The 27,566-nt window shown below is 40.9% G+C and overlaps 3 protein-coding genes across 5 annotated transcripts; 1 reads left to right on the forward strand and 2 right to left on the reverse strand.

Annotated features, from left to right (window-relative positions):
- Positions 1–1,606: 1,606 nt before the first annotated feature.
- On the forward strand, positions 1,607–7,133 carry LOC115679331 (PTI1-like tyrosine-protein kinase 3). 2 transcript variants are annotated; one of them, XM_030602938.2, is made up of 8 exons: positions 1,607–1,808; positions 3,240–3,417; positions 4,504–4,757; positions 4,864–4,990; positions 5,095–5,368; positions 6,336–6,468; positions 6,595–6,681; positions 6,790–7,133. In XM_030602938.2, the coding sequence occupies exons 2-8, from the start codon at positions 3,324–3,326 to the stop codon at positions 6,919–6,921; spliced, it is 1,101 nt and encodes a 366-aa protein (XP_030458798.1). In that variant the 5' UTR covers positions 1,607–1,808; positions 3,240–3,323; the 3' UTR covers positions 6,922–7,133. The 2 variants fall into 2 exon arrangements, with proteins under 2 accessions (XP_030458798.1, XP_030458789.1); XM_030602929.2 differs by lacking the exon at positions 1,607–1,808 and adding an exon at positions 2,045–2,295.
- Positions 7,134–8,406: 1,273 nt separating this feature from the next.
- Positions 8,407–13,528, reverse strand: LOC115679314 (uncharacterized). 2 transcript variants are annotated; one of them, XM_056314161.1, is made up of 12 exons: positions 13,347–13,528; positions 12,521–12,634; positions 11,873–11,971; positions 11,716–11,778; positions 11,491–11,604; positions 11,261–11,410; positions 10,736–10,813; positions 10,430–10,651; positions 10,236–10,322; positions 9,810–9,929; positions 9,208–9,300; positions 8,407–9,069 (listed from the first exon to the last, which is right to left on the reverse strand). In XM_056314161.1, the coding sequence occupies exons 1-12, from the start codon at positions 13,461–13,463 to the stop codon at positions 9,010–9,012; spliced, it is 1,317 nt and encodes a 438-aa protein (XP_056170136.1). In that variant the 5' UTR covers positions 13,464–13,528; the 3' UTR covers positions 8,407–9,009. The 2 variants fall into 2 exon arrangements, with proteins under 2 accessions (XP_056170136.1, XP_030458780.1); XM_030602920.2 differs by having other exon boundaries at positions 11,861–11,971.
- A 5,022-nt stretch (positions 13,529–18,550) lies between these two features.
- Positions 18,551–20,449, reverse strand: LOC115678712 (DNA-directed RNA polymerases II, IV and V subunit 6A-like). The gene is made up of 6 exons (XM_030602127.2): positions 20,308–20,449; positions 19,527–19,560; positions 19,271–19,437; positions 19,143–19,194; positions 18,980–19,047; positions 18,551–18,858 (listed from the first exon to the last, which is right to left on the reverse strand). The coding sequence occupies exons 1-6, from the start codon at positions 20,340–20,342 to the stop codon at positions 18,789–18,791; spliced, it is 426 nt and encodes a 141-aa protein (XP_030457987.1). The 5' UTR covers positions 20,343–20,449; the 3' UTR covers positions 18,551–18,788.
- Positions 20,450–27,566: the final 7,117 nt, after the last annotated feature.

The following is a 27,566-nucleotide window of genomic DNA, read 5'->3' on the forward strand; positions in this document are numbered from 1 at the left end:
GTATGATCACTTACTTAGATATACGCTTAAAGTTCGTCATGTTGTTTTATGGACTAATTTCATAAGCTAGTTATTCCTATTCGAAGTATTTTTCGAATGACAGAAGCTTCAAACATGATTAAGGAAAAAAAGGGTTGGTTTTACTCCAATAACCTAGAAGGTTAAGCGAACTTTTAGGCTCGTGACTCTTGTCAAAGGTGCAATGGGATCCCTCAAACCGTTTTTTTTCTAACAATCAAGATCTTCAACTCTCGTAATTTATTTAATCGAGTCCTCCAATTCTCGCCAAATATATTATCGAGTTCTTCCTTAGCAATTTGTCAATTATGTCTACATGCCACTAATTATGTGAAGAAAATTGCCATGAGCTTTTTGGTCTAGGAGACTCTCGTCGTGGTTAGGCGACGATGACTCGATCGGCCCTCACTCGTCTATGACAAGCAGTTATGCCTCGCTTGTGGTAGGCAAGGCAAGGGCCAAACTGGGGCCATGTGAGCGCTCGTTGCTAGACCCTTGTATGTCAGTGGCAAGAACTCATCGTCTAACTCTAAGGAAAGCCTGTCTAGCCTCGCTCGGACACAGCAAGGGCCAACTGGCCCTTTTCTGCTGACTAGCAAGGCCGACAACCCCTCTACGCTAATATCTTGAACTTCCTGATAATTAGCCAATAAGGGTACGAAGTGTTGGAGTTGGCGAATACTTCGGGGACCCTTGTTTCTCACACCGGGTACGCCCACGTGAGCTTAGGAAAACTGAAGAGTTGTCCGACGACACGTGACCCATGCGTGCGGAATGCGGGGTTCGGGCGCGCGCCCGACACGGGTGCCTGCCGTACTTGGCCGGGTGGAAGTGGGGTTCGGGCGCGCCCCGGGATGTGGGGTCTCCATTGGCGCCGGTCGGCCGGATTGGCCGCCGCCCGCTCGCCAGGTGGTGAGCGGGCGGGGCTGAGGGCGCGCCCTAAACCTCAACGGGTTTGGGCTGGCCCGTATGGTGCGAGATTAAGAGATTTCATATAGGTTTAGGTTTTAGGCGCGTTTGGGGCATATATATATTTTACTCGTTTTTTGCGTGATCGTTCTGTTTCGGTTCTCGATACATCCCTTCACGAAGGGTCGATTGTCCGCTAGGTGAAATGTAATATTCCGCTCGTTTCGTCCGCTTGACATAATTACCCGTCTTCATGATTATAATAACGACGATATTGTTTAAAGCGTATGTGTTCACGCGGCACTTGTTGGCCAATCGAGTAATAACATATGTTTTGTAATACCGATTTTCTCGTGCGTCATGTACAACAAATCAGTCGATGCCGAGGAACAGGAAGGAGCCAGCCAGGGGGGGCCTTTCCTCCTCAGTCACAACGACACAATCTACACCGACCTCGCTTCTGTCCTGTCCTGCCCTGCTGTCGACGTTTTTTCTGTAGAGAAAACGATGGAACAGAAGAAGCGTGGAGATAGAAAAGAAAATATCCCAAAACGAGGTCTCATGATAAATGAATCACAAGCACGGTCTCAATCAGCGCACACATGGAAATAATGATATTTTAATACAAAGAGGACCAAAGGAACAAGAGCGACGCGTTTGCCTCTCTGTTCTGTCGCCACAACCACACCACCCAGAAAAAGCAAAGCTGAGAAAAAGCAGCGAAGGAGGGAGGAGATCCTCTTCCCTTCCCACCTGTAACTTTCCCCCACTCACTCCCCACCCCCCTCCATCGCAGCATTACCTCCACACCAAATCAAGAAAACCTTTCGGCCATCGACGCAGGCAGTGTGTGACAGAGAGGGAGAGAGGGAGAGAAACAGGTATTCTTGTTTTCCCCTTTTGCCCGCTTTCTCCGTTTTCTTGCCTTTCCGGGTTTTCTTGATGTTTAATTATAGGATGCGATTCCTCTCGCTGTTGGGCAAAAACCCATCAATTTCGGATTTTGATCGCTGCCCGTTTCAGCTCTCTTCGCTGTCGTTCCCGTCTTCGCCGCCACCCCCCCTCCCCCCCTATATGGTTTGACGCGTTCTCTTGTCCCTCTTTGATCTTCACGCAGGATATTTGTCTGTCCTTTCCTTGTATATTTAGGGTTTCTCCGCCGGGTTGTCCCCCTTTCCCTTTTCTTTTTGCGTTTTTGATATCGCGTTGTCAACGTAAAGATCGCTCCTTGCAACCCTCTTTTCGAATTGGTCATCGGAGCCCGTGATTCGATCGACCGAATTAGTTGTTGGGTTTCGCTCGTATTTTGAGAATTAATCGATTCTTGGGTGCTTGATGGAACGCGATCTTTTTCGCCGCGGCTTCGGGGTATGTAGCAATGGCCGTTTTGTTTCTTTTCCCATTTTAAATGATGCGTTCTTGGTAGTCTTCCTGATTTGCTTGTCGTACATGTGTATCGTTGGTTTCATGCATATGCTCGTGTTCTTTTTCTGTTTTGTTCGTTAATAGTAGTTGATATTGCATTAGGCAGATGCATTGATGAAGCCTAATTTAGTCACTGTTTGTCATTATAAGTCACTGGGTTTTTTTCCGTTCTTAACATGAAGAAACTTCTTAATTTTCCTCGCGAAATGAATTTGTATTACAGTGGTCATATGTGAGATTTCTACAAGTTTTTAGTTGGTTTCTAAGTTAGTGGCGTTATGCGGGGGTTTTGGGATGAAATGTCATAGGCTTTTCCTTTTCCAGCTCACATCCGAAATTGGTACCCATATATTTGGCACTACAATCTGAGGTGGGATAATCGATGCTGCCTTGGTTTCTGAACTTCTGTTTCTAATATTCTCCAAGAATATCTTTCTATAGGAATCGAGATTTATTAAGTTTTTTAGGGGCTTCCTAATAAAGCTGATTAAGCCATGTTTGCATTTTTCCATGTTCTTGTGATGTTTGATCATCCCTTTTTCATGAAACTGGATAAAAATACCGTAGTGATGGAACTTAGGTGGTTGTTGGGTCCAAGTTAAACGTACAAGTGTCAAGTGTAGCCTAATTGTCATCTCTATAGTTCGATTACATGCACTGTAGGCAATCATATATCCCCTTCTGCTGCTGCATATGTCCTTTGTCTGTAGGTTGCGTACATTGATTTTCATTATCTTGAAAATTGGTTGAGGTTGTTATATTATAGTCTCGTAATAGATAACTTGTGAATAGTTGGGATCAGTGATTATATATGATAGGTAGAATGTCCAGAGTTTTCCTTGTCTGTGTTTGTTTTAGATTATTTACAGATCCATCCCCCGTCGCAGGCACATGCTTCTCCTCCCAGTTACTTTACGCGACTGGACAGACCGAGGGCACAAGACGATCTTTTATTGAGGAAGAGGGATAAAATGAGGAGGTGGCTTTGCTGCACATGTCAAGTGGAAGAGTCTTATCCATCCAGGGATGATGAGCTCCTCAAGAGCCCAAGGCCCCATGCTGATGGTACCATCACTAAACTCATTTCATCTGAAGAAAGCAAATTGCTTCTTCGAAACTTTTTTGGTATATTATCTATTTGCTTTAAAGTGTTTGTTTTAAATAAATGATGATGCAAGTGCAGCTTTCCGAAAGGAGTGCAAAGCTGACTCTAGGTTATGTTTGTTGGTGAGATATGCTTAGATATTAATATAAATAAAATGTTAGTAAGCGACCGAATGATTTGGAAATTTTATGTGAATAGTTATCTGTGCTGGTCTTTTGCTTCTTTCCCGGTAATACTGTACCATGAAAATCTTTAAAATGCTTGGGAATCCAGTTTTCTTTTGAGTATTGCAAGCTTTTTCTATTATTTTTCCTGGAAGTGCTTTCTCAGAATTGCCATACGGTGCTAGCTGTGATGGCTTCAGTTCTACAAATTACTGTTTCAGTGTGCAGGTTTAGTGAGTAGTTAGTATTTGATTTGGTGACCATGCATCTCCGTAGATTATGAAATTTTCTAATATATCTTTATTTTTCCACATAATCATATGAAAATCTGATGCTCAGCCAAGTTTTTTGTTGGTTTTTTTATTTTTTTTCTTAGTGAAGTGAGACATGTTTGTTTGCTGGATCAATTATAAGAACTGAACTGCTATGTTCTCTCATTTCTGTGAGAGATCTATTCCGAAGGTTTTGCAAACTCAAAATCTTCCTTTGATACTTTTCTCACACAAGAATATCTGGAAGCTGACATGGATGCAAATGGAAACATGTCTGCATCAGAGTACTTTATGTGGCTCGCTAGATCTTCTACCTGTGATTTAATGATAATTTTCAGCTGATCTTAGGATGCTATGAGTGTACATGAAGGAAAAGTGGAGTTACCTCAAATGATTTTGAAGGGGAAATTTATTCTTGCGTTTCGTATAACTTTTTGAACCAATGTAACTGAGTAATTCCCCATTTTCCTAATATAGCAATGTCAAGTCTGATAATTATCCGATACTCTATGTGAACTGTGCATGTTGCTCAATTGCTATTTCATCTAATTTCATTGCTTTCTGAGTCTGTACAACTTCATTCACTTATGACATCCATTCTTCATTCTAGGGTTCCCCAAAGGCTCAAAGGCATCAGTCCCTGTCAAGCCTGAGGTGCAGAAGGCACCGCCACCTATTGAAGTACCCGCTTTGTCTTTGGATGAATTGAAAGAGAAAACTGATAACTTTGGATCAAAGGCATTGATTGGTGAAGGATCTTATGGAAGAGTATATTATGCGAACTTAGATAGCGGGAAAGCTGTGGCTGTCAAAAAGCTTGACGTTTCTTCTGAGCAAGAGTCGAACATAGAATTTTTGACACAGGTGTGTCCTGCCTTGCTATTTGGATATTTAGCTTTTGTAGGGCATTTTATGCAGGTTTTTTGCCGGTCAGCAAGTTTTACCTATTCTGTTAATCTTGTTTCTTTAGGTCTCTGTGGTTTCAAGATTGAAGCATGAAAATTTTGTTGAATTGCTTGGTTACTGTGTGGAGGGAAATCTCCGGGTACTTGCTTATGAGTTTGCTACCATGGGATCTTTGCACGACGTACTACATGGTATTCAGCCTTTGTGGGTTCTCCCTTTTTTACTTAATTGTGTTGATCACAAGAGGAATCGTGGTATAACATACTTTTTTTTAATATTTATGGTGCAAGTACAGGCAGAAAGGGAGTCCAAGGTGCACAACCAGGTCCTACGCTTGACTGGATGCAGCGAGTCAGGATCGCTGTTGATGCAGCACGTGGTTTGGAGTACTTGCATGAGAAGGTTCAGCCTTCTATAATTCACAGAGACGTTAGATCCAGCAATGTTCTTCTATTTGAAGATTTCAAAGCGAAAATTGCAGACTTCAACTTGTCAAATCAGGCTCCTGATATGGCTGCCCGTCTTCATTCTACTAGAGTTTTGGGAACCTTTGGCTACCATGCTCCAGAGTAATGCATCTATTTTCCCTCTTTTATTTTGATCATGGGGTTCTCCGATTAGTCTGTTTAATTCGTCAAGTTGCTTCAGGATCGTTGCATTGTCGTCTCTCTCAATCATGTCTCTTCTGGTTCTAGGTTCTGTTCGTTTCACTTTCACAAAAATACGTGCATTAAAAAAGGTAAAATTATATTCGGCGGCACTGTGTCAATCCACAAAAGAACAAAATTTGTTTGGGCGATCATATCTTTTGTTTATGTCTCCATTAACAGCTGGAGCATTTTTGGGGCAAGTTTTCAGCTTGATTTGGTTTTGCACCTGTTGGTGGAAAAGCATGATGTAGATGTGATCTTCATTATGAGATTGCCTGAGACTAATACATGTTCAAAGTTTTTCTTGAATTGGAAGTTTTTGATAGCTTGTCGATACCTCTACACAAGGTGTAGTTAGTTTTACGGGTTGGAAAATTGTAAAGGGCTGTTTTAGAGGGCGTTATTAAATAAATAGGAGTGTTCTCTTAGAACCTGCTCTACCTTGGTTCATCCTCACCTATATTTAGCATTTGCCATGTCATGAACAAGCAGTTATGAACTTGATATATTGAGGTTTTTGCAGCTCAATGATATTAAGATTCATTGTGAAGTCCAGCTTGGTTCATCCTCACCATTTTAGGAGTGTTCTCTTAAAAAATCCATGGCTTGAATGCTTAATTGTACACATATGCTGGTAGTTTTGGTTTTCAGGCAAGATACCTGCCTGTTTCTGGTTTTAGTTAGGCTGAAAATTAGTTTAATTCGGGTCTTAGTCAGGAGGGGCTTCTTCCATTTTATGAGGGTCAGGGTTATATTTCATAGCTAGTTGCTGAGGTTTATACTGAAGTCACTAATGATCAGATCAACCTCAGCTTGAGAATTGCTCGCGATACATTCTCAGATCTGCAGCTTATATAACTTGGTCACTTTGCACAATTCATTTTAGGTATGCAATGACCGGGCAGTTGACCCAGAAAAGCGATGTCTACAGCTTTGGCGTCGTACTCTTGGAGCTCTTGACAGGGAGAAAACCTGTTGATCATACAATGCCCCGTGGACAGCAGAGTCTAGTTACTTGGGTGAGAGCCCTTACCTCTGCTTCCCAAAACTGAAAAAAGAAAACGCTTACTTTTCCTCTCTACGATTTCTCTATGTGCATGGGGATGGAGTTTAACTTAGATTCATGGAATGAAATGAAATGTTAGGCCACTCCAAGATTGAGTGAGGACAAAGTCAAACAGTGCGTTGATCCCAAGCTGAAGGGAGAGTATCCTCCAAAAGCAGTCGCAAAGGTATTCGTCTTTTTTACGTGCATTAGCATAAAATATATATAGTTGGTTCACATTCAATCACATGCTCTTTTTCCCAATTTTAATCATGTGCTATTTTGGTTTATTCAGTTGGCAGCTGTTGCTGCATTGTGTGTGCAATATGAAGCTGAATTCCGTCCAAACATGAGTATAGTTGTCAAGGCTCTTCAACCGCTCTTGAAAACTCCGGCTCCAGCTGCGGCTCCTGCTCCTGAGACCTAAAGCTAAACGAGTTGAAAGCTTCCTCTCACTGTTTGCCTTTTCTTGCATCTCGTGCACAGTTTGTTTTACTCTACAGAGTCGATGGAAAGGACTTGTATTCTTTTAATTTTTTGTTATAAAGATGAATGTGCGTGCATGCAGAAATAGAATGGACCCATTTGTGTTAACGACCGCGATCTGTTCGAATGATCATGGATGCTTCTTTTCCTTGAGAGTTCGGACTGAAGATGGGATTGGATTTTGTGCTTGGGTGGTGTTGCATGAGTGGTGTGAAATCTTGTTAATTTATGCATCGGATCTGATGTGGTTTGCATGAGACACCTTGAGAACTTTAGTGGCATGAGCCAAGCATGGGCTTTTGTTTATCTGATGTTGCAGTTTACTTTCGACCAAGCTGAAATGATTGAGACGGGAGAGGTTCATGTACCCTGTTGGAAGGACTTCTACATAGACTTGGTGTATGCCCTCTTTCCGCATAGTCGTGGGTCCCACACGAGCGGGGTTCATAAATATGTGAAACGAAAGGTGCATACACACAAGGCTCCTCTCGCGTAATTGTGGGGTTCCATACTATGTGGTCCGATTGTACGTGTGCAACATTCTGTAAATCGAAATTCGTATTGCTAATACTAAATTTCGATTTGAATCTGACTTTGGAGCTCTGCATCAACAATTTCCCTAACAGTTCGTGTGTATTGAGAGGTCTGATCCCTCTGCAAACATTACTATCATTCCTTTCTACATCTTTTCAAGATTAAAGACTACAGTGCAAGTTCTTTTTGATAGGGACATGCCTTCTTACTTCTCACTAGATTAATGAGGGCTTGTGCCGGTTGACAAAGTTTGAACTTCCTATTTCGTATTTTGTTCATTGGACATAGACAAATCGGTTAATCCAGATCTTAACTTTACTGGTTGAGATATTGATTGTCGCTTCGCTTAGATGACTTCCCAATTGACATGTGGTTTTTCTCTTGTGGATGAAATTCCATCTTTATGAGAGACATTCTGGCCGACAAGCTAATGATTCAAGAAAATAAATTCTCATGCTTGAAGTACTTGATTTATAAACTTGTGTGCTATCGTTTTATTTTCCTTATGGTATAATGTTCAAAATTGGCATTGTTTTGTAGTTTCATTTTTCATTTAGAATTGTTGGTATGTGACAATAAGTACCATCGCCTATGTTTTCTCTTAAGTCCTTTCCAATGTGTTGGAAGGCATCACTCTCATTGTGAATATAGTTCCTGTACATGACTTGAGTTTTATCACACCATAATTACATGTGCTATAGAGAACTCAAGGATTACTGATTCCCCTTTAATCTTAATGCTGGTAATGTAAATCGAGTCATTTTAGAGCTGTGTCTCAACTCCAAAGTTTTGTAGGGAAGAAAACATTCAGTTTATTAGAAAGATCAAGGACTAAACTACAAAGACAGTCAAACTTTAGGGACCAAGGACGCTGCTTCTATGCAACCAAGGGGAAAAAGAGCAGCACCCGAAAGATCTTCAATTCCGGTTCTGAAGTATGAGCGTTGCAATTTGCATACAAGATTCTGCAACTGTTTTTGTAGCCTTTTCCCCATTTTTACATGATTCTCATTTGGACTGACAAGACCATAACCAATGTCTTCCAATCGAGAAAAAGATCATATGATTCAAGCATCTGTGTCTCCATTCAGCATACGAAACACTGCACGTATATCTCCAAGTCTTCGACGGGAATGCTTGCTTTCCCGGCAGTGAAGCAAGAAAACCTCCTAACATGAGCAGTAAGACAGCAACACAAGCCAAGTATCGACTCGTAGTATACGTTCTCAAGATCATCCATTTTAACCACTGCCTTTATGATATTAAAAAACTTTGATCCCAGCGGAATCCATCAAGAAGTGGGGAAAAACACCCAAAGAGTTCAATATCACCTCACAGAGTCACCCGCCTTCTCCTCAGTTACACAAGTTACGTCTTGACCCAAGCCAAAACCTGCACCCTTTACTATGGAACTTCTCTGTGATTTCATGGCAAAATTGTCAACCCAAAAGCATCCCGCGTAACCCTTTCGACTCCCCGTAGCCCGGTCTCGAGGTTATATGGATTTCAGAATCTCTCCCAAAACTAGAGCCCATTGGGTCCAGTGTGTGCCACCCTATATTGCACATTCAATCAAAGTGCAAGTAAAAGCCAAAAGCGTGACTCAGGGATGTTTAACTAATTCGGCAAAGTTAAACACGAAACTCTCCAATAAAAAATAAAGGAACGAACAAGCAAAGAGAAAATAATTAACCTGGCAAAATACAGCAAATGGCTCTCTTAGCGGTCCATCACAAGAAAGTTCGCTTGTGCTCCCATCAATGAACGTTCCGTCAGCAAAGATCACCTAACAAAGTGTAAGGGAATTTTAAGAATGAAAGCTTCCTAATAATAATTTTGTATACAAATCGAATTCATTATCGTGTCTAGACAATGTAGTCATCATACTTTCATGGAAAAATCAATTCGCTACCAGATGAATATACACCATGCTTTATGTTACAGGACATCAACTCCAAAAAAACTTCATAGTTTTATAGAACTATAACATGGGTCAGTATGCTTGCAGATGACATGATACAGACATCCAAATGACTGTCATCCTACGTAATAGTTAGGGTCACCCTCTTTTGTTAAAGAGAGGTGCTGTCAGAACCAAAGAAAGCTTAAATGTAGCAACAATTCAGAAGTGAATGACGAATTGTCGAGTGCAACGATGGCATAGTCCAATAATTAAATTTGTCTCGAGAGCAATCCCCAGATCAGATGGCGCCCACTGATTGACAAGAAATGGTACGTTAAATTTACGGATAACCGCTGATGATAATTATTTGTTCATAATCAAAGAATTCAGACCTCAGAAGCATAGCCCGGAGTGACTCCCGCCACCGGTTTGGTGAATGAAGATACCGGAGAGCTTCTCTGGACAGCTTCGCAGAAAGCAAGAAGTCGTTCCCGAGTACCAAGCTGCACTGCCTGAAATGAATAGAGGATCAAAAGCCAAACCCACGTGTTATATTCAGTCTGCATAACCGCGATTATTTTGTGCTACCAAGTTGAAGATTCAACGGTGGAAAGTGATTTTGCTGTAATGCCCAACAGGGCCACGAGGAACTCAACAAAAAGATAACTCTACAACACCATTATTCCTAGAACTCAATCCACGTAAAGGGTATGAAGGTGTATGAGTCGCAGCACTCACCAACAAAAGTGATCTAGAGAGAATCGATACAAAGATGAAAACTCTAGTTTCCAACAATAATCAGCCTAGACCTGACAAACCTGCACAACATCATGGCGAGGAGCACAAGGAAGTGGCTGCACCTGATAACCTCTTGATGCCATGACTTCAGCTACAAGATAAGTTCCCTTTTAAAAAAGAACAGAGCCAGTAAATGTCGTGGAGATGAGGACTCAAATTTTATTCATTCAACAGAAAATTGCGATGAAAAGAATGTACAAACAAAATCAAATACCTTGATTGCCTCACCAACCATTTGAGGCGAAAGGAACAATCCCTGGAAAAAGGCACGCATAATATCACCAGGGGTTGAACCACAATCAACTCCAAGCCCGGGTGCAGAGAGACGAGCAGCTGCAGCCATTACCAATTTGTTTCTGCCGGCAACGTATCCACCACATGGTGCAATGGTTCCCCCTGGGTTTTTTATTAAACTTCCAGCAATCAAATCGGCTCCCTGCAGCCCAATTCAACGGCGTGTTTGTTACTTGTCTCTAAGGAGGACAACACAGACAACTTAGAAAAGAACCGAGTCACATACCACCATTGGAGGTTCAATTCCTTCAACAAATTCACCATAGCAATTATCCACCATCACCAAGCAGTTAGGATTTTGGGCCTGTGGATGTCACACAAATGTGAACAGAATAAGAATCAAAACAGGTCCGGAGTTGCAAGAAAAGCTCTAATTCATGCACAAACAATAAGTTTGTGTCAATGTTGATCTAAGCATAGACAGCAATCCGTTCTATAATTCTTTACAGTACCTCTCGTGAGAAAATGATCCCACAACTGATCAAGTGTAATGTCGTCATTGAGTAATTTAGGTTATTTCCATTAGCATTCATCCTTTCTCTCCTTACAAAAAATCAACTATCTAAGCACACCTATACATCAATTTAGTATAATATGCAACACCTGGCCTAATTTACTATAAATTGACAAACAATGGCAAATTAGGTCAATCATGATGCAACCTACCAAATCAGGATTCCAAACCCAGATCAATCCATGCTCAAATAGATAAATTTTTCTCTTCAGCATCTCATGCACCTGTCAATCCTACCTTTATCATCTTTATTGCCCTGCCTATGTCCTTGACACTTAAGCTCCTACGCCATGAATAACCACAAGACCTCTGTATCAATGCACATTTTGTATGAGATTCCACAGCTCTGGAAAGTGAATCCCAGTCAAGTCCACCGTCCTCAGCAAGCTGGTTTATGCCAATAAAGAGTAAGTCATTACCAAAAGTAGGAAAAGCTTAAGGTGAAGTCCTAAATTGTTGTAACGTACTGGAACTTCCCGATACTTCACTCCAAAATCTTTCAATGAACCCAGCCCATGAGAATTCCTCTTGCCAATAACTTCCTCTAGAGTATCATATGGAGCCCCAGCAACTGCCAAAAGCTGACAATCAAGTTAGTACAGAACTTACTATCTTAAATTTACTCTGCAGTCCCAGCTGACTTTACCCAATCAAGTTAAACACAAGTGTCAATGATATAATGTAGAGCTTACCTCATCCCCTGGCCTCAGAATGGCAAAGAGAGCACAAGTAATAGCATGAGTGCCTGAGAAGAACTGTATCAAAGGCACATGCTTGAACGGTTAATCAAGTGAAGCAACTATACTTCCAAGTAAATATAAGCAGTTTTTCGTCAACCTGAGAGCGTACTATTGCTGATTCAGCCCCAAAGATTTCTGCAAAAGCCTGGTCAAGTGCTTCACGTCCACCTGCTTCCTCATGACCATAGCCAGTGCAACCACCAAAGTGCTGATGACAAACATGAAAGGACACAAATCAGGACGTAATGACTAGAAGAGATGATCCAGAAAACTATTCATCTTTTCTCATCAGTTGTATAAGTATTATGTAGAGAGAGAGAGAGAGAGAGAGAGAGAGAGAGAGAGAGAGAGAGAGAACGGAGGCGTGATATGAACTCCATTAGACTACAATATTCCTCAACAAGTGCCAGTGCAAAGACACATTAGCATTTCCTTTTGATGCATAGCCTCAATTAGAAAACTGCTGACCATCACTAAAGCAGACATCAAAAGTTAATTCCTAAAGCAGACATCAAAAGAATTCCCAAGTCCGCTGAAAACTTATTTGTTTTTCCCAACTGCACATATGATATGTTCAAGTTGACATAGTGTTCAGGCGAAGAAACTCAGCTGTGACCATGGCCATGTGACTTAATCTACACAAGTCCCTACCCCAAAAACCATGAAATAATCCACTTTCACCTTGTGGTTATCATGTTATTCAATTACTGACTTCCAACTCAACATTCGGAGCTAAAAAAAGAATTTGCTTCCTTACATGGGATCCAATTCGAGCATTCTGAAAAGCTATAAGTACACGGGCTGTGTTATGCGCCACCAACACATCTACAGATCTGAATTCGGAGTACAATGAATCCACTGCTTTCGAAACCTGCATTGCCCAACGGGTTAATAAAAGGGGAAAAGAAGACAAATTTAGGCACTTGGCATTCCAAAATGAAGCTTTCAAGCTGCAAATAATCGGGCTCCTTCAAAGCACTAAGACCACATCTCAGCTCCCATTTTTCGCAGCTGACCTGGACCACCATTATGGATTTATGAATGGACAAAGCATCTTTTGTTTTTCCAACTGTTGTCACTATGCCTCAGCAACCGAAAAAGATTTCGAGCCAAATACTATTCCTAACTTCTCCGTGTGATACAATGCATTTTTCGCTTAGTTCTCGACTCGCCATAAAATGCCAAGGCCCAATATACACCGCGAGGCACGATCTACCAACCTCGAGCTTGAACCGACGCAGCTCAATCATGAAACATTAAGTTTTACAGATATCAGCTCGAGTTAGGCCCCAAACTCGAGCCTGCAAAACGATCATGCGATCAATAGCAGACACGTCTAAAAGATCAAATGCTCCGACACTTTTGAGCTCGAACTCTGGAGTCAAGCATCCAATTGCTCCATCCCTTGACACCACTAGTCCTTGAACTCACAAGAAACGAAACAGGAGAAGACCCATTACACACTTTCCATCGTCGACCACGATGGACACAGAACGCTCTACGAACCGGCACGGAACGCTGGATTACAGCAACATCACAAGCGAAAAAAATGGAAGCTTTGGTCGAATTCCTTAACGGGTTACCTCGGGAACGAACGGGTGGCTAATGGGTATGGAGGCTTGAGAGCTGGAACGAGCTGCGACTGCGTTTCTTGGCGAGTACAGAGCACAAGCAGAAGGTGCGAAGGATAAGGCCCGCATCTTCTTCTTCTCTCTGAATCAAAGGAGACTCGAGCGTGTTCGTTCGTAGTGACTGTCCGTGTGTGTCGATAGTGGTTTTTCTTTTTTTTTCGTGTATTCCGGTCGGCGGATTTCTGAGTGAGTGGAAATACCCAATATTTTCATGCTTGTAATTTGGTAAATTTTGAAATGGGATAATTACATAAATGGTTCATAAACTTTTACTTAACGTGTAATGTCGATCCCGAACTTTTAATTTATTCAAAGTAGTATATGAACTTTAGTTTAATGTTCAATGTTTTGCCTCTAAATTTTTAATTTGTTCGATATGATCTCTAAATTTTTTATATATATTAAATTTAGTCTATGAATTATACGATAATGTTCAATATTGTCCCTAAACATGAATTAATGAAAGGACAATAGTGAACATTTACATGTAGTTTAGGAACTAAATTGAACATATTAAATAATTTAAGTGTTCAGAAACAATATTACATATTGGGCTAAAGTTCAAAGATCATATTGAATAAATTAAAAGTTCAAGGACGACATTGCACATTGGCACAAAATTTAGCGATCACTTGTGTCATTTTCCCTTTCAAAATAGATTGATAATTAAATTTTGATAGGCAATTTACTTAGCATGTAATATATCGGTAAGTTACTCATAATTTTATGAAAGTTTCAACGGTTATTCAACACGTAACGCGTGGATAACTTACTAATAATTTTTTGAAAGTACCAACAACTAGTTCGATTGTTCATTTACCAACTAGTTCTGTAAATTACCAATATTTACTCGCGTAACTCATCAATATATCGAGTTATTTAACTTTTATAGGAAATTATCAACTCTTATTTGAGCATGTTTACCAACTTTATTTGATTGTTTTAAAGATTATCAATTGTTTCAAAAACTTACCAATATTTATTTGCTACACTCTTGTAGCAAATCATTAGTAATAGTTTGAGTGATAACTAGCTTCAAATATCAGTTGGTAGTTTTATATAAGAGTTAGTAAATTAAATATAGGTATATATTCGAGTAATTGGTAATTTAGAAAATAGATGGTAATTTTGCATATAGAGTTAGCAAATTTACCAAGTTGATGAATTTTAACAATAATGGTAAATTATAAGAATGATCGATAATTTCAAAAAAAAAAAAACTTCGGCAGATGGGCTCAAATGACATTTGGTAACTTCCTAGAAGAGTTAGTAACTTAAAAAAGTTGGCAAGCTATGCAGATAAATGCTGATTAATTTGAAACAGTCGATAATTTCCAAAAGATTAAACAAACGTTTGCAGTGATTCAAATAGAAATTGGTAATTTCCAATAAAATTTAGTAAAGTTAGTATATTGGTAACTTTAACAAATAAATGTTGGTAAAATATAGAAATAGTCAATAGTTTCAAACAATCAAATAAACATTGTTATAAGGACTAAAATAAGAGTTAGTAATTTCCTATAAGAAAGTAAATTCAACATGTTGGTAAGCTCTCCAAAAAATGTAAACAATTTATTAAAACAATTGATAATTTCTAAACAATGTGACAAATGTAGGGTACTCAATCAAATAAGATATTGGTAAAGCTAAAACAAGTTAGTACCTTAACCTATAAAAAGTTGGTAAATCACCTAAATCAAGGCTAGTGATTTCTTATAAGGGTTAGTAACATTACTGCTTTTGTAAATTTAACAAATTGATATTGATAAACTCTTAGAAAATTTGGTATTTTTCGAAACAATCGAATAGAGATCGATAGGTCGAATAAAAATACATGATATTCTATAAAGAAAATTTAACACATTGATAAGTTACGTTAGTAAATATTGATGAATTATTAGAATTGTTGGTAACACAAAACAATCAAATTAACTGTTGAAAATTTTTAGTAACTTACAAACATGCCTAATAAGTTGCCGGTCAAAATTTTATTACCGACCGGATTTGACAATTACCGGTATTTCACATTGTAGGGACTTTTTACCTTAAGGATTAGAGGTATCTCTCCTTGTAATTCGGATTTGGCTCAATTTGGGCCCGTTTGGCAACGTGCCACATAGTAAAAATTTCTGTTCTTTTATTTTCAGAATCAGCTTGGGAACAGAAATCCGTTTGTTAAAATTTTTGTGCCCGGGCATAATTTTGCAAAAAATTGGTCCCAGAATCAATTTTGGAACAGAATCAAGAAGCAAAAAAAAGTAGGGGTGATCGGTTCCCGGTCCGGTCCGTTCCCATCCAAGAACCGGGAACTGGACCGAGAGGACCGGTTCCCAATTTTTGGGACCGTGGACCGGACCGACCGGTCCAGTCCGGTCCGGTCCGGTTCAAATGAATCAAATACTTGTAAAAAAAAAATATATGTCCCATGTGGGCTTCCAAAAATATACATCCCCTAATTTAAACACGTGTTATTAGAGAGGCAAAAAAAAAAAGAGTAGAACCCCATATCAACAAAAGTTTAATACACACTTCTGCCATTGTTCAATACTATCCATGGGAAGTCAAAAATTACATTTATTTAAGTGTTGAAGTTCAACACTCAATCTGGCCATAGATGAAGTGCCGCGGCAAATTATAGTTTCCGGAACAAACTTTACCTGTGGGTGGCAACCTATGTCATCCTTAATTGCCATGAAAATCCCGTCCAAGATAGATAATGGCTTCCCTGCATCAGAAATGCCATTAATTTATCAAGCTTCCCCTGCACCATCTAATGGTAGTGCACTGCACACCAAGCAATCGGGAAAGGGCTGTTCGTTTGAGATTGAGGGTCAAGTGAGGTAATGATGAATCTCGTGAAATATACAAGATTTGTTCCTCGCTTTGTGATTGACAGACAATCTAAGAAGCTTGATATTTTGTTAGCCTACTTGAACAAACTCATCCAGAAAGAATTTCCCTGAAAATCATAGGTGGTTCAGACTCTTGAACGCATTAAAAGAGATGACCAAACTATGCATAAATCATCAGGAGCCCCCCACCGCACAAATTAATTCCACGACAGATCAAGTCAGCTAGAAAGAAAGGTACAACACTAGAGAGAGAGAGAGAGCTCACCGACGTAATCTTCTAGGTTTAATGTCAAGTAAAAACCCTTGAAGGCCTTCAAAAATCCATCATCTTCCACCGTAGTCTCTTCACCTCCAACTTGTTCTCCATCAAGTAATCTGCCAAAAAGCACAACAATTTGAAGACGATCATTTATACTTTGGAGGGACATAGAAATAACAAAAATGGAAGCTCACGTGTGACTGCATCATCATAGTGAATTTGGCGGAACTTTGAGGCGAGGCTGTGAGGCGTGAGGCGAGGCCGTGAGGCGTGAGGCGAGGCCGCTAGGCGGAAGGCGAGGCCGCGAGGCGGAAAGGGAGACCTAAAGCGAGGCCGCGAGAGGACGTCGAGCAAGGCGAGAGGCGAGGCTGCAAGAGGAAAAGGCGATCGACGTCGAGCGACTCGCTCAGAGCAAGGTGTGAGGTGAGGCCGCGAGGCGTGAGGCGAGGCGTGAGGCGAGGCCGCGAGAGGACGTCGAGCGAGGCGAGAGGCGAGGCTACAAGAGGGAAAGGCGTCTGACATCGAGCGACTCGCTCGGAGCAAGGCGTGAGGCAAGGCGGCAAAAGGGAAACTGGGAAGGCTTGGACGCGGGAAGGCTTGGCTTTGCTCAAGTTACTGTGGTTAGGGTTACCGAGAGGAAGAATTGGGAAAGTAAGTAGAAGGCAGAAAATTGGGAAAGGAAAGTAACTGTTTAGAAATTTAAAAAAAAATAAAAAAGTCAACCCATTCACAGCAGCTTGATGGCTCACAAAATTGGCAAGTCAGTAATAACAAATAAATTCCTTGAAAAGATAAAAAAATAACTAGCTAATTTTTAAAAATATGCATAAATGATCGGTCCCAGGCCCTATCGCCTGGTCGGTCCGGTTCTCACCATGGAATCCGGGAACCGGACCGACCGGCCCACCGGTTCCAAAAATGGGAACCTGGGACCGGACCAACACCCTAGGCTCCGCCTGAACCGACCGTCCGGTCCGGTCCGGCCCGGCTCGGTCCCGGTCCGGCCCGGTCGGCTCGGTCTCGGCCCGGCTCCCGGCCCGGCCCGGCTCGGCCCTCTGCCCGGTGGTTCCCGTTGCACACCCCTAAAAAAAAGTAGCTTCTTGATTCTGGAACAATTTTTCCATTTCTGATTCTTCTTGGTTTTCTTCTTTCTTTTTTATTTGTTTTTCATTTTCTTCCTGGCCCGCCGCCGGCGACCGACCACCGGCGATCGTCCACCAGCAATTGGTCAGGGCCGGCGAGGGTGGCCCTCGCCGCCCCCAGCGACGGCAAGGTCGGCCTCGCCAGATCTGGGCGAGGTCGAGCCTCACCTGGCCAAGGCGAGGCCAACTTGGCCGTCGCGGAGGGTGGCGATGGCGAGGTCGGCCTCGCCAGATCTGGGCAAGGTCGAGCCTCGCCCGGCCATGGCAAGGCCGACCTCTTTGTCGCGACCGACGGGCCCTGGCCTGTTGCCGGTCACCGGCGACCGACCATGGCCAAGGAAAAAAAGAAAAAAAAAGAAAAAAATATTAAAAAATTCAAAATATTATTAATAAAAAGAAATTTTGTGTAGCTACCAAACGCATTTCTGTTCTTTTTCTATTCTAAGAATAGAAATTTTGGGCAGTTACCAAACGTCTTCAAATGCTTAGAAATTATTCCCGGACACAAAATAAAAAAGAATCATTTCTGACCAGAATCTGTTCCCGGGCACAGAATAGTTGCCATGCACAGCCTTACTTGATATCTACTCATCCAGCTTCAAGTTGAACTCATATCAGATTATATACGTTGTGCATGTCATGGTGCAAGTTATAGTTATCATTTAGACTCCATTTGTTCAGTTAAAAATGAACGATTTGCAAAAAATTTTCCTAAAAATGATAACTTTTATCGCTTGATATAATTAGTCAATGAAAAATATTTTTATCACCAATGATAATTAATGTTTTCACGGGCAGGCAAGGCTCGACTAGCAATTCCCTAATTGACATAAGAATTAGGGCAGAACATCTCTTAACCTAATAAGAGAACCTTTCATAGGTATGATATATTTCAAGCAACAGTTCCCGGCAAAACACATGTACGAAGTAGAGCGTTTAAAAGTCACCGGATCTCTATTACACACTCCATCTCAGAGCAACCATGCGCAAACGCACATAAAATAGTTCATGATCCTGACACTGGCATTGTCATCGACATTGCTTGTCGAGTGGTTCATGCCCGAAACCACTAGCATTTACAGAATTCAATCACTACGGAATTCATTCATCCCGCATCCAATCTTCACACTCGACGAAAAAATCAATCACCCCCCACTTGCCTCTTCCAGGAATCTTCCACGATCAATTCATCTACTCCCCAATCCTCATAACTGTAAAACCATATAAGGGATAATATAATGGAAATAAGTGGGGGGGCATATTGCATTGGCAAGCTCAAACACAGTATATTTGATGCAATGGAGGAGGAAAACCATTGACAGTGAAACTCACCTTCCATCTGGGAGATAGCGACGGATGGTGAACGGTATTTTCCTCTCTCGAAGCTCTTTCATTGCAATCTGCAAGATAGTAAATATCCATAGTGAAGTAACACATTGAATAAGGCACTTTTAGCATTCAAAGAACTAAGTAAAAACTCGAGTACGGTCCATACCTCCAGTGGATCAGTTTCACCCTCTAACTCAACCATGACAGGCGCATTCATGCTGTTCAATGAAAATAAATTTTGTTAAAACACAAAACTAACAAGTGGCTAATAATACCGAATTGTTTAACACAAACCTGATCTGCAGAGCACGAGTACCCAGAATTCTAGCACGCTCATATTTGGTCATGAACTTTGATGTCTTACGAGGTCGCTCTACAGGTTGTTCTTCTTTTTCTTCACCATCAAGAGGATCAGGAACATCCTCATTGTTATTGTTCTCCGCATCCTCCTCTACACCCTCCTGCATGTGCAGAATTCATCAAAACTGTCAGTCAAATTCATCAACGATCAAACATTTAAGGAAAGAACATGGAAGAGTTGGACCCTTACTTCAATCTCAGGCTCTGGCGGTTCATCTTCGTACCTGCACAGCACAATTCATAAGCATCTAAAAGGAACTGCAAAATGCCCCAAATCGGCATGCTGTTTCCTCTAGAAAAGTTACGCAACTACGAATTGGCCATAGTAACCGAACAACAAATGCTCACGTCCCAAAAACAACCAAGAAAAGAAATCTCGAGAAAATAGCAGATTGAGAAATCCGCCAGACTCCAATGCAGCCGCGGCGACATGGGAATGAGAGATACACCGCAGAGACTATGCAATTAAGCATGGAAACTTGCAAACCACATAAACAGGACCGAAAACACATCACAGCATAATTCAGGTGGAAATAGCATCGACCCAGTAAACCTTACAAGGAGCTATTCGAACTAGAGAGTTACATGCATCTGCTCTCAGTTCATCCAGGGCACAACCCCACGCGCAAAAGCGAATCCTACTGCTCATACGAGCAAGAAAACCCAACACGAATAATCCACAACACTCGCACTCTCGAGATGAACTAAACGGTCCTTATCACATGCCGCGCCGACCCACATGCCGCGGCCGACGTAGAATCAGCCGCAGATGTCCGAAGGAGGTGAAAAACCAGCTCAGCCAACTAAAGGACGGACCTTTGAAGCGCGAACGACGATCGTAATCGAACCTAAACCGAAAGGGCGAGCGAGCGCGCGCGCGCGACATGCAACTCACAAGCCACGCTCGGACGACACACAGAAGTAGAGAGATAGAGACAGAACAGACAGGGAGAGGGAGAGAGGGAGAGAACCCCATGTCGATGTCGTTGAAGTCATCGTCCGCCATGGCGATCGGCCGACGAGCTCCGGAGCGGGAGGGAGGAGGAGGAGGAAAGGGGGGGGTAGAACCAAAACCCTAATTTGATTCGGAACGATTGAATCCGGCGCTGAGTTGCTGCTTCTCGGCAATTTCTTCACTTTGAAGTACAAGGACCCCTGTAAATGGGCCGCTTCTCTTATTGGGCTCTGGATCAAAGCCCGGCCCATTGGTTATTCTGACTCTTTTTCTTTTTCCTTTAATCTGTTCTAAATGTATTGTTAATAAAGGATTTTTATTTAGGTCCGCTTTCGATGTAGAAGAAGGGAAAATTTCTGCCGAAATTCCACCCTTTTTTGTCCATGTAAACCATCTGATAATTGAATTTTTTTTTCCGTATGAAATCCTCATATCTGATAATTGAATTTAATTACCTTTTCAAGTTATCTGACTAGAAATTAGAAGAAAATGACGTTATCAACGTAAATATGACGTGATAAAACATTTTCTGGGGTAATTGAATGAAAGAGGACATACTGCATTGTTATTTGACTGGCAAAAAGATATGAAACACAATCAGAATCGAAGTGCGGCGTGTGTTATGTACATGTTATAATCTGTTTCGCTTTACGATAATGAGTATATTGCTCGTAATTCCGACAAACACGCATCATAGTTATATCGAGAATCTTGCAGTAATGATGTTGGATTCTTTTGGATTTTTCATGAGATTTTTTGCAATTGAAGGATTAGATATTAAGGTCAATAGGATTTGGTGAGGTTTTTTTTTATAAAAAAATCAATCTTCATTTTTTTGTGGCGTGCTTTGAGCTATATAAACCCTCTCCTTTGCTTGTCTTTTCAAACATCAAGATCCTATTTCTTCGTATGCGAGTCGATATGTCAATGCGGTCATGTCTCGTTGGTATTGTATGAATGCAGACAAATATGCTTGATATCCGTTGTTGAGAGTAAATATGCTTGATATACGTTGTTGAGAGTAAATTCCTTAAGATCTCGAGGATGTACCGGTTTTGATTGATAAGGAAGAGAAGGGACGCCGGTAGGCAACATTGCCACACCATCTAATAGTTTTCTTTCATTTTTCTCGGGATCATGTGCCGGCGAATGGGTTTCAGAATCTATAGAACATTGAAATCCACTGGCCAAGACAGAGGACCGCAAGACCGCGTATTCAACATCAACTATACGCAAGCGGAAGATGAAAATCTTGCTCTACATACAAGTGGATGACGGAATCAGACCTTTCTCGTTAAGAATCGTACATGCAATCGTGTCCAGATTATACGGTTGAGGATACGGATGTGTACGTATACTTTTTTTTTGTTTGTTGAAATTATTGTAATAGACGTATGAGATCAACTAATGACATACAAATTAATCGTTCTAATTTAATGTTTTTTCTTTAAACCCTAATTTCTTTTTGCTCTGCTCAAGAATGAGACCCATCTGTACACAAACATGTCCATGTCCAATGCCATGGAAGCAATATTGGCTGGCTGGGATATTGAGCTAACACATCAACACTTTTCTCATACGAAGCGGGGGTCGTTTTTCTTAAGAGAGCCACATGGAATTGATATTTCACTAAAAGCAAATTATGTAAGATGAATTGCCGAAATTCGTTATCGAAGGCACTTGAGTGATCGTTTTTTCATTATTGATGAGGCCCCATCTAAAGACTATGGTAATAAAGAGTCACTTGTACCAACTCTCGCTTCATCTAGCACACGACTCCACATGCAAAAAAGAATTCTACTGCTCACATCATTCTACTTAACTTAGCCAAGCAAGAAAACCAACAAATTCACACTCTCGAGATGGACTAATGTTCTGTTTGTTTCGCGGAAATGCGTGATTTGGAAAACATTTTCCTAAAAATTATCGCTTACACAAATGAATGAACAAAAAATATTTTTATAATCTATAAAAATGTTTAGACATAATTTAAAGTAGAAAACCTAATAAATGGGCTGCTTCTCGTATTGGGCTCTGGATCAAAGCCCAACCCATTGATTATCCAACTCTTATTCTTTAATTAGTTCTAAATGTATTGTCAATAAAGAATTTTTTATTAGGTCCGCTTTGCATGTACATGAAGGGAAAATTTCTACTGAAATTCTTCTTTTTGTCCATATAAATCATCTAACAATTGAATTTTTTTTCGAATGAAAGCCTCGTATCTAATAAATGAATTTTGTTACCTTTTTAAGTTATCGAGAATCCGAAAGAAAATCGCATTATTTACATTAGGGTTAAGACTATGAAAAACCCCAAACTGGTACATCTGTGACAAATTTACTCCGAACTAATCTTTTGACCACGAAAAATCTCAAACCAGTATACCCGTGACAAATTTACATAAAACTAATTCTTTGACCACCAAGGCTGCAAATGATAATATCATTCTGATTCTCTGTTTTTCTACTTTTCTCTTCCTAAGAACAAGTTTGAAACAGAAATCCGTTTGGTAACGCAATTTCATTTTTCTATTTCTGGAACAAATTTTGATTTAGAACAAAAATGAGAAGTACAAATTTTCAATTTTTCTATTTGTGGAACAAAAATGAGAAATAAAAATTCTTCTCATCGCTTGCCCTCGCTACTAGCTGATCGGCCACCCGCCACCCACCACCACCCACCGCCGCCCACCTGCCGTCTGCTGCCTCCCGCCGTCTGCCACCTCCCGTAGTTCGCCAGCCGTCAGTCGCTATGGGCTGCCGTCTCCCATTGTGGGCTATCACCCGCCGGTTGCCATGGGCCGCCAGCCGCTACCCTCCTCCAGCCTCTGCCTGCCACCCGCCACCCTCCTCCTACCGCTGCCCCCCGCCGCTTGCCTTCGGCGGTTGCTTGATGCCGGTTGCCTCCTGCTGCCGTCCTTCGCATTGGCCGCGCCACCGTTCGCCGTCCTCCCATCGTCCACTCGCCGGCTGCTCGGGAGGGAGAAATTTTGTGCCATTATTAAACAAATTTTTGTTTCGATAACAGAAATTTTGTATCGTTATCAAACGCATATTTTTGCTTAAGAACTCATCCATGGAATGGAAAAATCTATTTCTAACCATAAATTGATTTTTAAAACAGAATGGTTGTCATTCGCGCTCCAAAAATTCCAAACTGGTATACTTGTGACAAATTTACCCTCCGTTACATTAGATTAATACCACGGAAAATCACAAATTAGTAAACTTGTGACAAATAGAAGGGTAAAAGTCCAAACTAGTACACCCATCAACTGCCACGTGTCATCCAACTTAGCAATTTGACGGTTAAATTTTACGAAAACTAATGGAGGGTAAATTTATCACAGATGTATCGGTTTGGAGTTTTTCGTAGTATTAACCCTTTACATTAATATGATATGATAAAACATTTTTTGGGGTAACTAAATGAAAGAGGACATACTACATTGTTATTTGACCGGTAAAAAGATATGAAACACGATTAGAATCGTAGCGTGTTTATTCGGGTATAATGCAACATGTTTTATATACGTGTTATAATTTGTTTCGCTTTATGAAAACGAGTATATTTTTCATAATTCCGACAAATGCGGATCATAGTTATATTGAGAATCTTGCAATAATGATGTTGGATTCTTTTGGATTTTCCGTGAGATTTTTTGCAATTGAAGGATCGAATAATAAGGTAAATAGGATCCGGTAAGATTTTATTTAAATCAATTTTCCTTTTTCATGTTGTGCTTTGAACTATATAAATCCTCTCTTTTTCTTGTTTTTCAAACATCAAGATCCTATTTCTTCATCTTCGAGTCGATATGTCAATGCAGTCAAGTCTCGCTAGTATCATATGATTGCAAACAAATATGCTTGATATACTTTGTTGAATGTAAATTCCTTAAGCTCTCGAGGATGTATCGGCTCTGACGATTGAGGAACGGAAGATCTCAAGGTTCTTCCCTTCCTCCGAGCCTCTGCTGCCGGTCTTCTTTATTATCTACTGAATAATGAGGTATTGAATTATCTAGAAATTCGAAGAACATATTTTTTTTATTTGTGAATCGCATAACCTGTTTTAAGGAGGACGCCAATCAAGAACATCGTTGCACCATCTAATAGTTTTCCTTCATTTTTGTCAGGATAATGTGCTGGACTTTAGTACCGCGGATGGATTTTGGGATTTGCTGAACGTGAAATTCACTAGCCAAGGACGGAGAACCGTATTCAACATCAACTGTACACAAGCGGAAGATGAGAATCTTGCTCTACATACAAGTAGATGACGAAATCAGACCTTTTGCATTAAGAATCGTTCATACAACTGCATCAGGATCTATCAGTGTAATCTAGACTTTGGGCCTTTAGCGAAATAAATAAGAATATCGGGTCTATAGTCATCATACCAGTCGAGTTACTAAAGTACGGATGAAGATTATACGATTGAGGATACGAATGGGTATGTATCATTATTTTCTTTGAAATTATTGTAATAGAATTATGGGGTTTACTAATACACTAATCAAATTACTACAGTCCAATTTACCAACGTATCATTCTTATTCGCAATTCATTCTTCCTTTAGGTTAGTTGGCATTAGTTCCATACACATTTTTTCCTGTCCGGAATTGCCATAGAACCCAATTCACTCAAAAGAACGAAAGATCGACCATTTTTAGCCAAAAGAGATCTAGAGTGACTCAAGGTCCGTCTCCGAGGGCACAAACTTCCGCGATAATAACAGAAGCTTCCTCAAACGAACCCGTCAAATCCTGCTCTCTCAAGATCTTCTTCATCCATCGCCCCGATCTGCATTGAGTTTGTGCAGATCAGACGGCGGCTTTCGCCGCGCAACGTCGCAGGTCAGGGCGTCGTCCCCTCGTCTTGGTTTCTCTTTGACAGCAACGTATTCGGTAGCGCTGAACAAATCAAACGAGTCGAATCTTTAAGTCCTGCATTCGGTTCAGAAACAAACTTGTTCCTTGGAACAGCACATTCTTGGCGCTGTTTTAGGAACACCGGCCAAAGTAGGTAGGGGCGGCATGACTTATCGATAGTGGACAACCAGGGTTCCTAAACATACGCGAACAACCACCTTCGGTGGTCGAAGCTCAGGAGCTGTTGGAGAAGCGATATTGAATCGAATACTGTCTTTGGATCAATGAATGCCAAAAAAAAGGGGGGAAAATTGGCCGTAGAAGTACCGTAACATTCATAGTGCTACCAAAACTTTTTGAGTAATCAGTTGGGTGCCACTTTCGTGAAAAGAATGACCAGTAAGTTACGCTAATTTAGTGTTTTTACGACTGACTGACTGGCTTGCCACCAAGTGAGCCGGCATGAATTGGCCTATGTGTGTCATTTGCCCGAAATTTGCGAATTGGGGCTAAATTCTTTTTCATCTTTAAACCATAATTCCGTCATGTCCTTCAGCTCAGAAATTAGGGTAAAATTAGGTGCTGAAATTTGCAACTGGAAGTAGGAGCAGGACGAAATTGCCGACTTAAGCATATGCTAGTCAAAAACCGAACGAATAAGAGCTGCAAAGGAGAGGGAAGCAACATGGTTACCCGAACGAATTGATCGTCGCAACTGGGTTTCTTCGGACAAAGATGGAGAGGTAGACAAAGAAGAGAAAGACGAAGACGAAGAAGACGAATGAGGATAGAAGGTAAATTGGTAACTTTTAATTGGTTGTCTTCTTCAAACCCTAACCCCGCAGTAGAATTTGAAGATGCATTGGACCATCGTTAGATGGCGGAGCCTCCCCCGGATGTCTTCTCTTTCTCCCGTATTGTCACATCTTAGGATCTTCTCTTCCTCGTTTCTGCAATTTTTACCTTTGTTCTTTCTTGCTCCTGCACAAGAATGGGGCCAATCTATGTAGCAACATGTCCATGTCCAATGCCATGGAAGCAGTAATGGCTTGCTGGGAGATTCAGCAGCACATCGACATTTTTCTACAGGTGTGGCGGTGTCGTTCTTTATCGAGAAGAGCCCAGGCAATCTTGTTCTTTGCCCGCGTTAGAAATATATTGTTTTTCTTTGGGAATCTGTAGTTGGAAGCACTTTGAGTGTCTGTTTCTTCACCGAGGTGGCACCAAATAATGGCCCGTAAAATTTGGGCACTGAAATAAGTGTTGTGCGATAGTTATGGCTATTTTTTTTTTTTTTTGATAATCGTAGTTATGGCTATTTTGATGTCTTTTTCTCCCAAAAAAACAGAGAAAAAAGAGGAACCATGTTCCGTGCATTCTTAATAAACTTGTCAAGAAAGTACAATTAAATTCTAAAAATTTTTAAAAGTGCAATTAAGTTATAAAATTTATCAAATCGGTGTAATCAAGTTTTTCCGTTTATTCCGTCCAATTTGGCTAAAGGAAAATGATGATGTGACTTTCTTTTTATTATTTTCTTTATCCTACGTGGCACCGACATAACCAAAACTACGTCGTCTCAAATCCGTTTTTCTAATGCAAATTTTATTTAGGCTCCGTTCGTTTGGAGGAAAATATTCTCCTTTTGGAAAATATTTTCCCGGAAGTCATTTTCCTGGAAAATGTTTTCCCGTAACATAATTTTCCGGTGTTCGGTGATCAATATGAAAAAGTTTCGGAAAATATTTTTCGCCGGCGGCGGCGGCGGCGGCTAGCGGCGGCCGGCGACCTTAGTGAAGAAGAAGAAGAAGAAGATCCGGAAAATGATTTCCGCTTTTGAAGAAGCGGAAGTCATTTTCCATAGACTTAGGCTATTTTGTGAGGGGCGAAGGAAAATATTTTCCCACGGAAAACGTTTTCCGCCCCCTGAACACCGGAAAATCCGAAAAATATTTTTCGGAAGAATATTTTTCGCCAAACGAACGGAGCCTTAGATAAAAGATTGAAATGGCGTCGTTTTGCTCAAAATCTAATATTTTAATAGAAGTTTCATTTAAATTATATTAAAAATAAACAAACTTAGAAAAACACAAAACAAAGGAAAACTCGGGCGAGGGCTCGTCGCCACTCCCAACCATCGTCGGGAAGGGCCGGCGATGGTGGGGCAATGGCAGCGAGGCCCAGTGGCGGCAACGGCCCTCGCCTGCTTTTTCCTTCTTTTTTTTTTCTTTTTTGTATTTTTTTAAATTTTGCTTGTTTTTTTAATATAACTTAGGCTTCGTTCGTTTGGCGGAAAATATTCTTCCGGAAAATATTTTCCTGATTTTCTGGTGTTCGGGAGGCGGAAAACATTTTCCGTGGGAAAATATTTTCCTTCCCCCCTCACAAAATAGCCTAAG

The sequence above is a fragment of the Syzygium oleosum genome, unplaced genomic scaffold, assembly GCF_021117445.2.
Source record: "Syzygium oleosum isolate NSW1041296 unplaced genomic scaffold, Sole_v2.1 Sole_v2.01, whole genome shotgun sequence".
In the NCBI taxonomy this organism is placed as follows: domain Eukaryota; kingdom Viridiplantae; phylum Streptophyta; class Magnoliopsida; order Myrtales; family Myrtaceae; genus Syzygium; species Syzygium oleosum.

Coding starts and splice junctions, on each gene's coding strand:
- LOC115679331 (XM_030602929.2), top strand. CDS start 2,263: ATGGAACGCGATCTTTTTCGCCGCGGCTTCGGG. Junction 4,758..4,863: donor ACATAGAATTTTTGACACAG/GTGTGTCCTGCC, acceptor TTGTTTCTTTAG/GTCTCTGTGGTTTCAAGATT. Junction 6,469..6,594: donor AGCAGAGTCTAGTTACTTGG/GTGAGAGCCCTT, acceptor ATGAAATGTTAG/GCCACTCCAAGATTGAGTGA.
- LOC115679314 (XM_030602920.2), bottom strand. CDS start 13,463: ATGCGGGCCTTATCCTTCGCACCTTCTGCTTGTGCTCTGTACTCGCCA. Junction 11,972..12,520: donor ATGCTCGAATTGGATCCCAT/GTAAGGAAGCAA, acceptor GTTTGTCATCAG/CACTTTGGTGGTTGCACTGG. Junction 10,652..10,735: donor GAATTGAACCTCCAATGGTG/GTATGTGACTCG, acceptor ATTGGGCTGCAG/GGAGCCGATTTGATTGCTGG.
- LOC115678712 (XM_030602127.2), bottom strand. CDS start 20,342: ATGGCGGACGATGACTTCAACGACATCGACATGGG. Junction 19,561..20,307: donor TTCAACGACATCGACATGGG/GTTCTCTCCCTC, acceptor TGTGCTGTGCAG/GTACGAAGATGAACCGCCAG. Junction 19,195..19,270: donor ACTCGTGCTCTGCAGATCAG/GTTTGTGTTAAA, acceptor TTCATTGAACAG/CATGAATGCGCCTGTCATGG.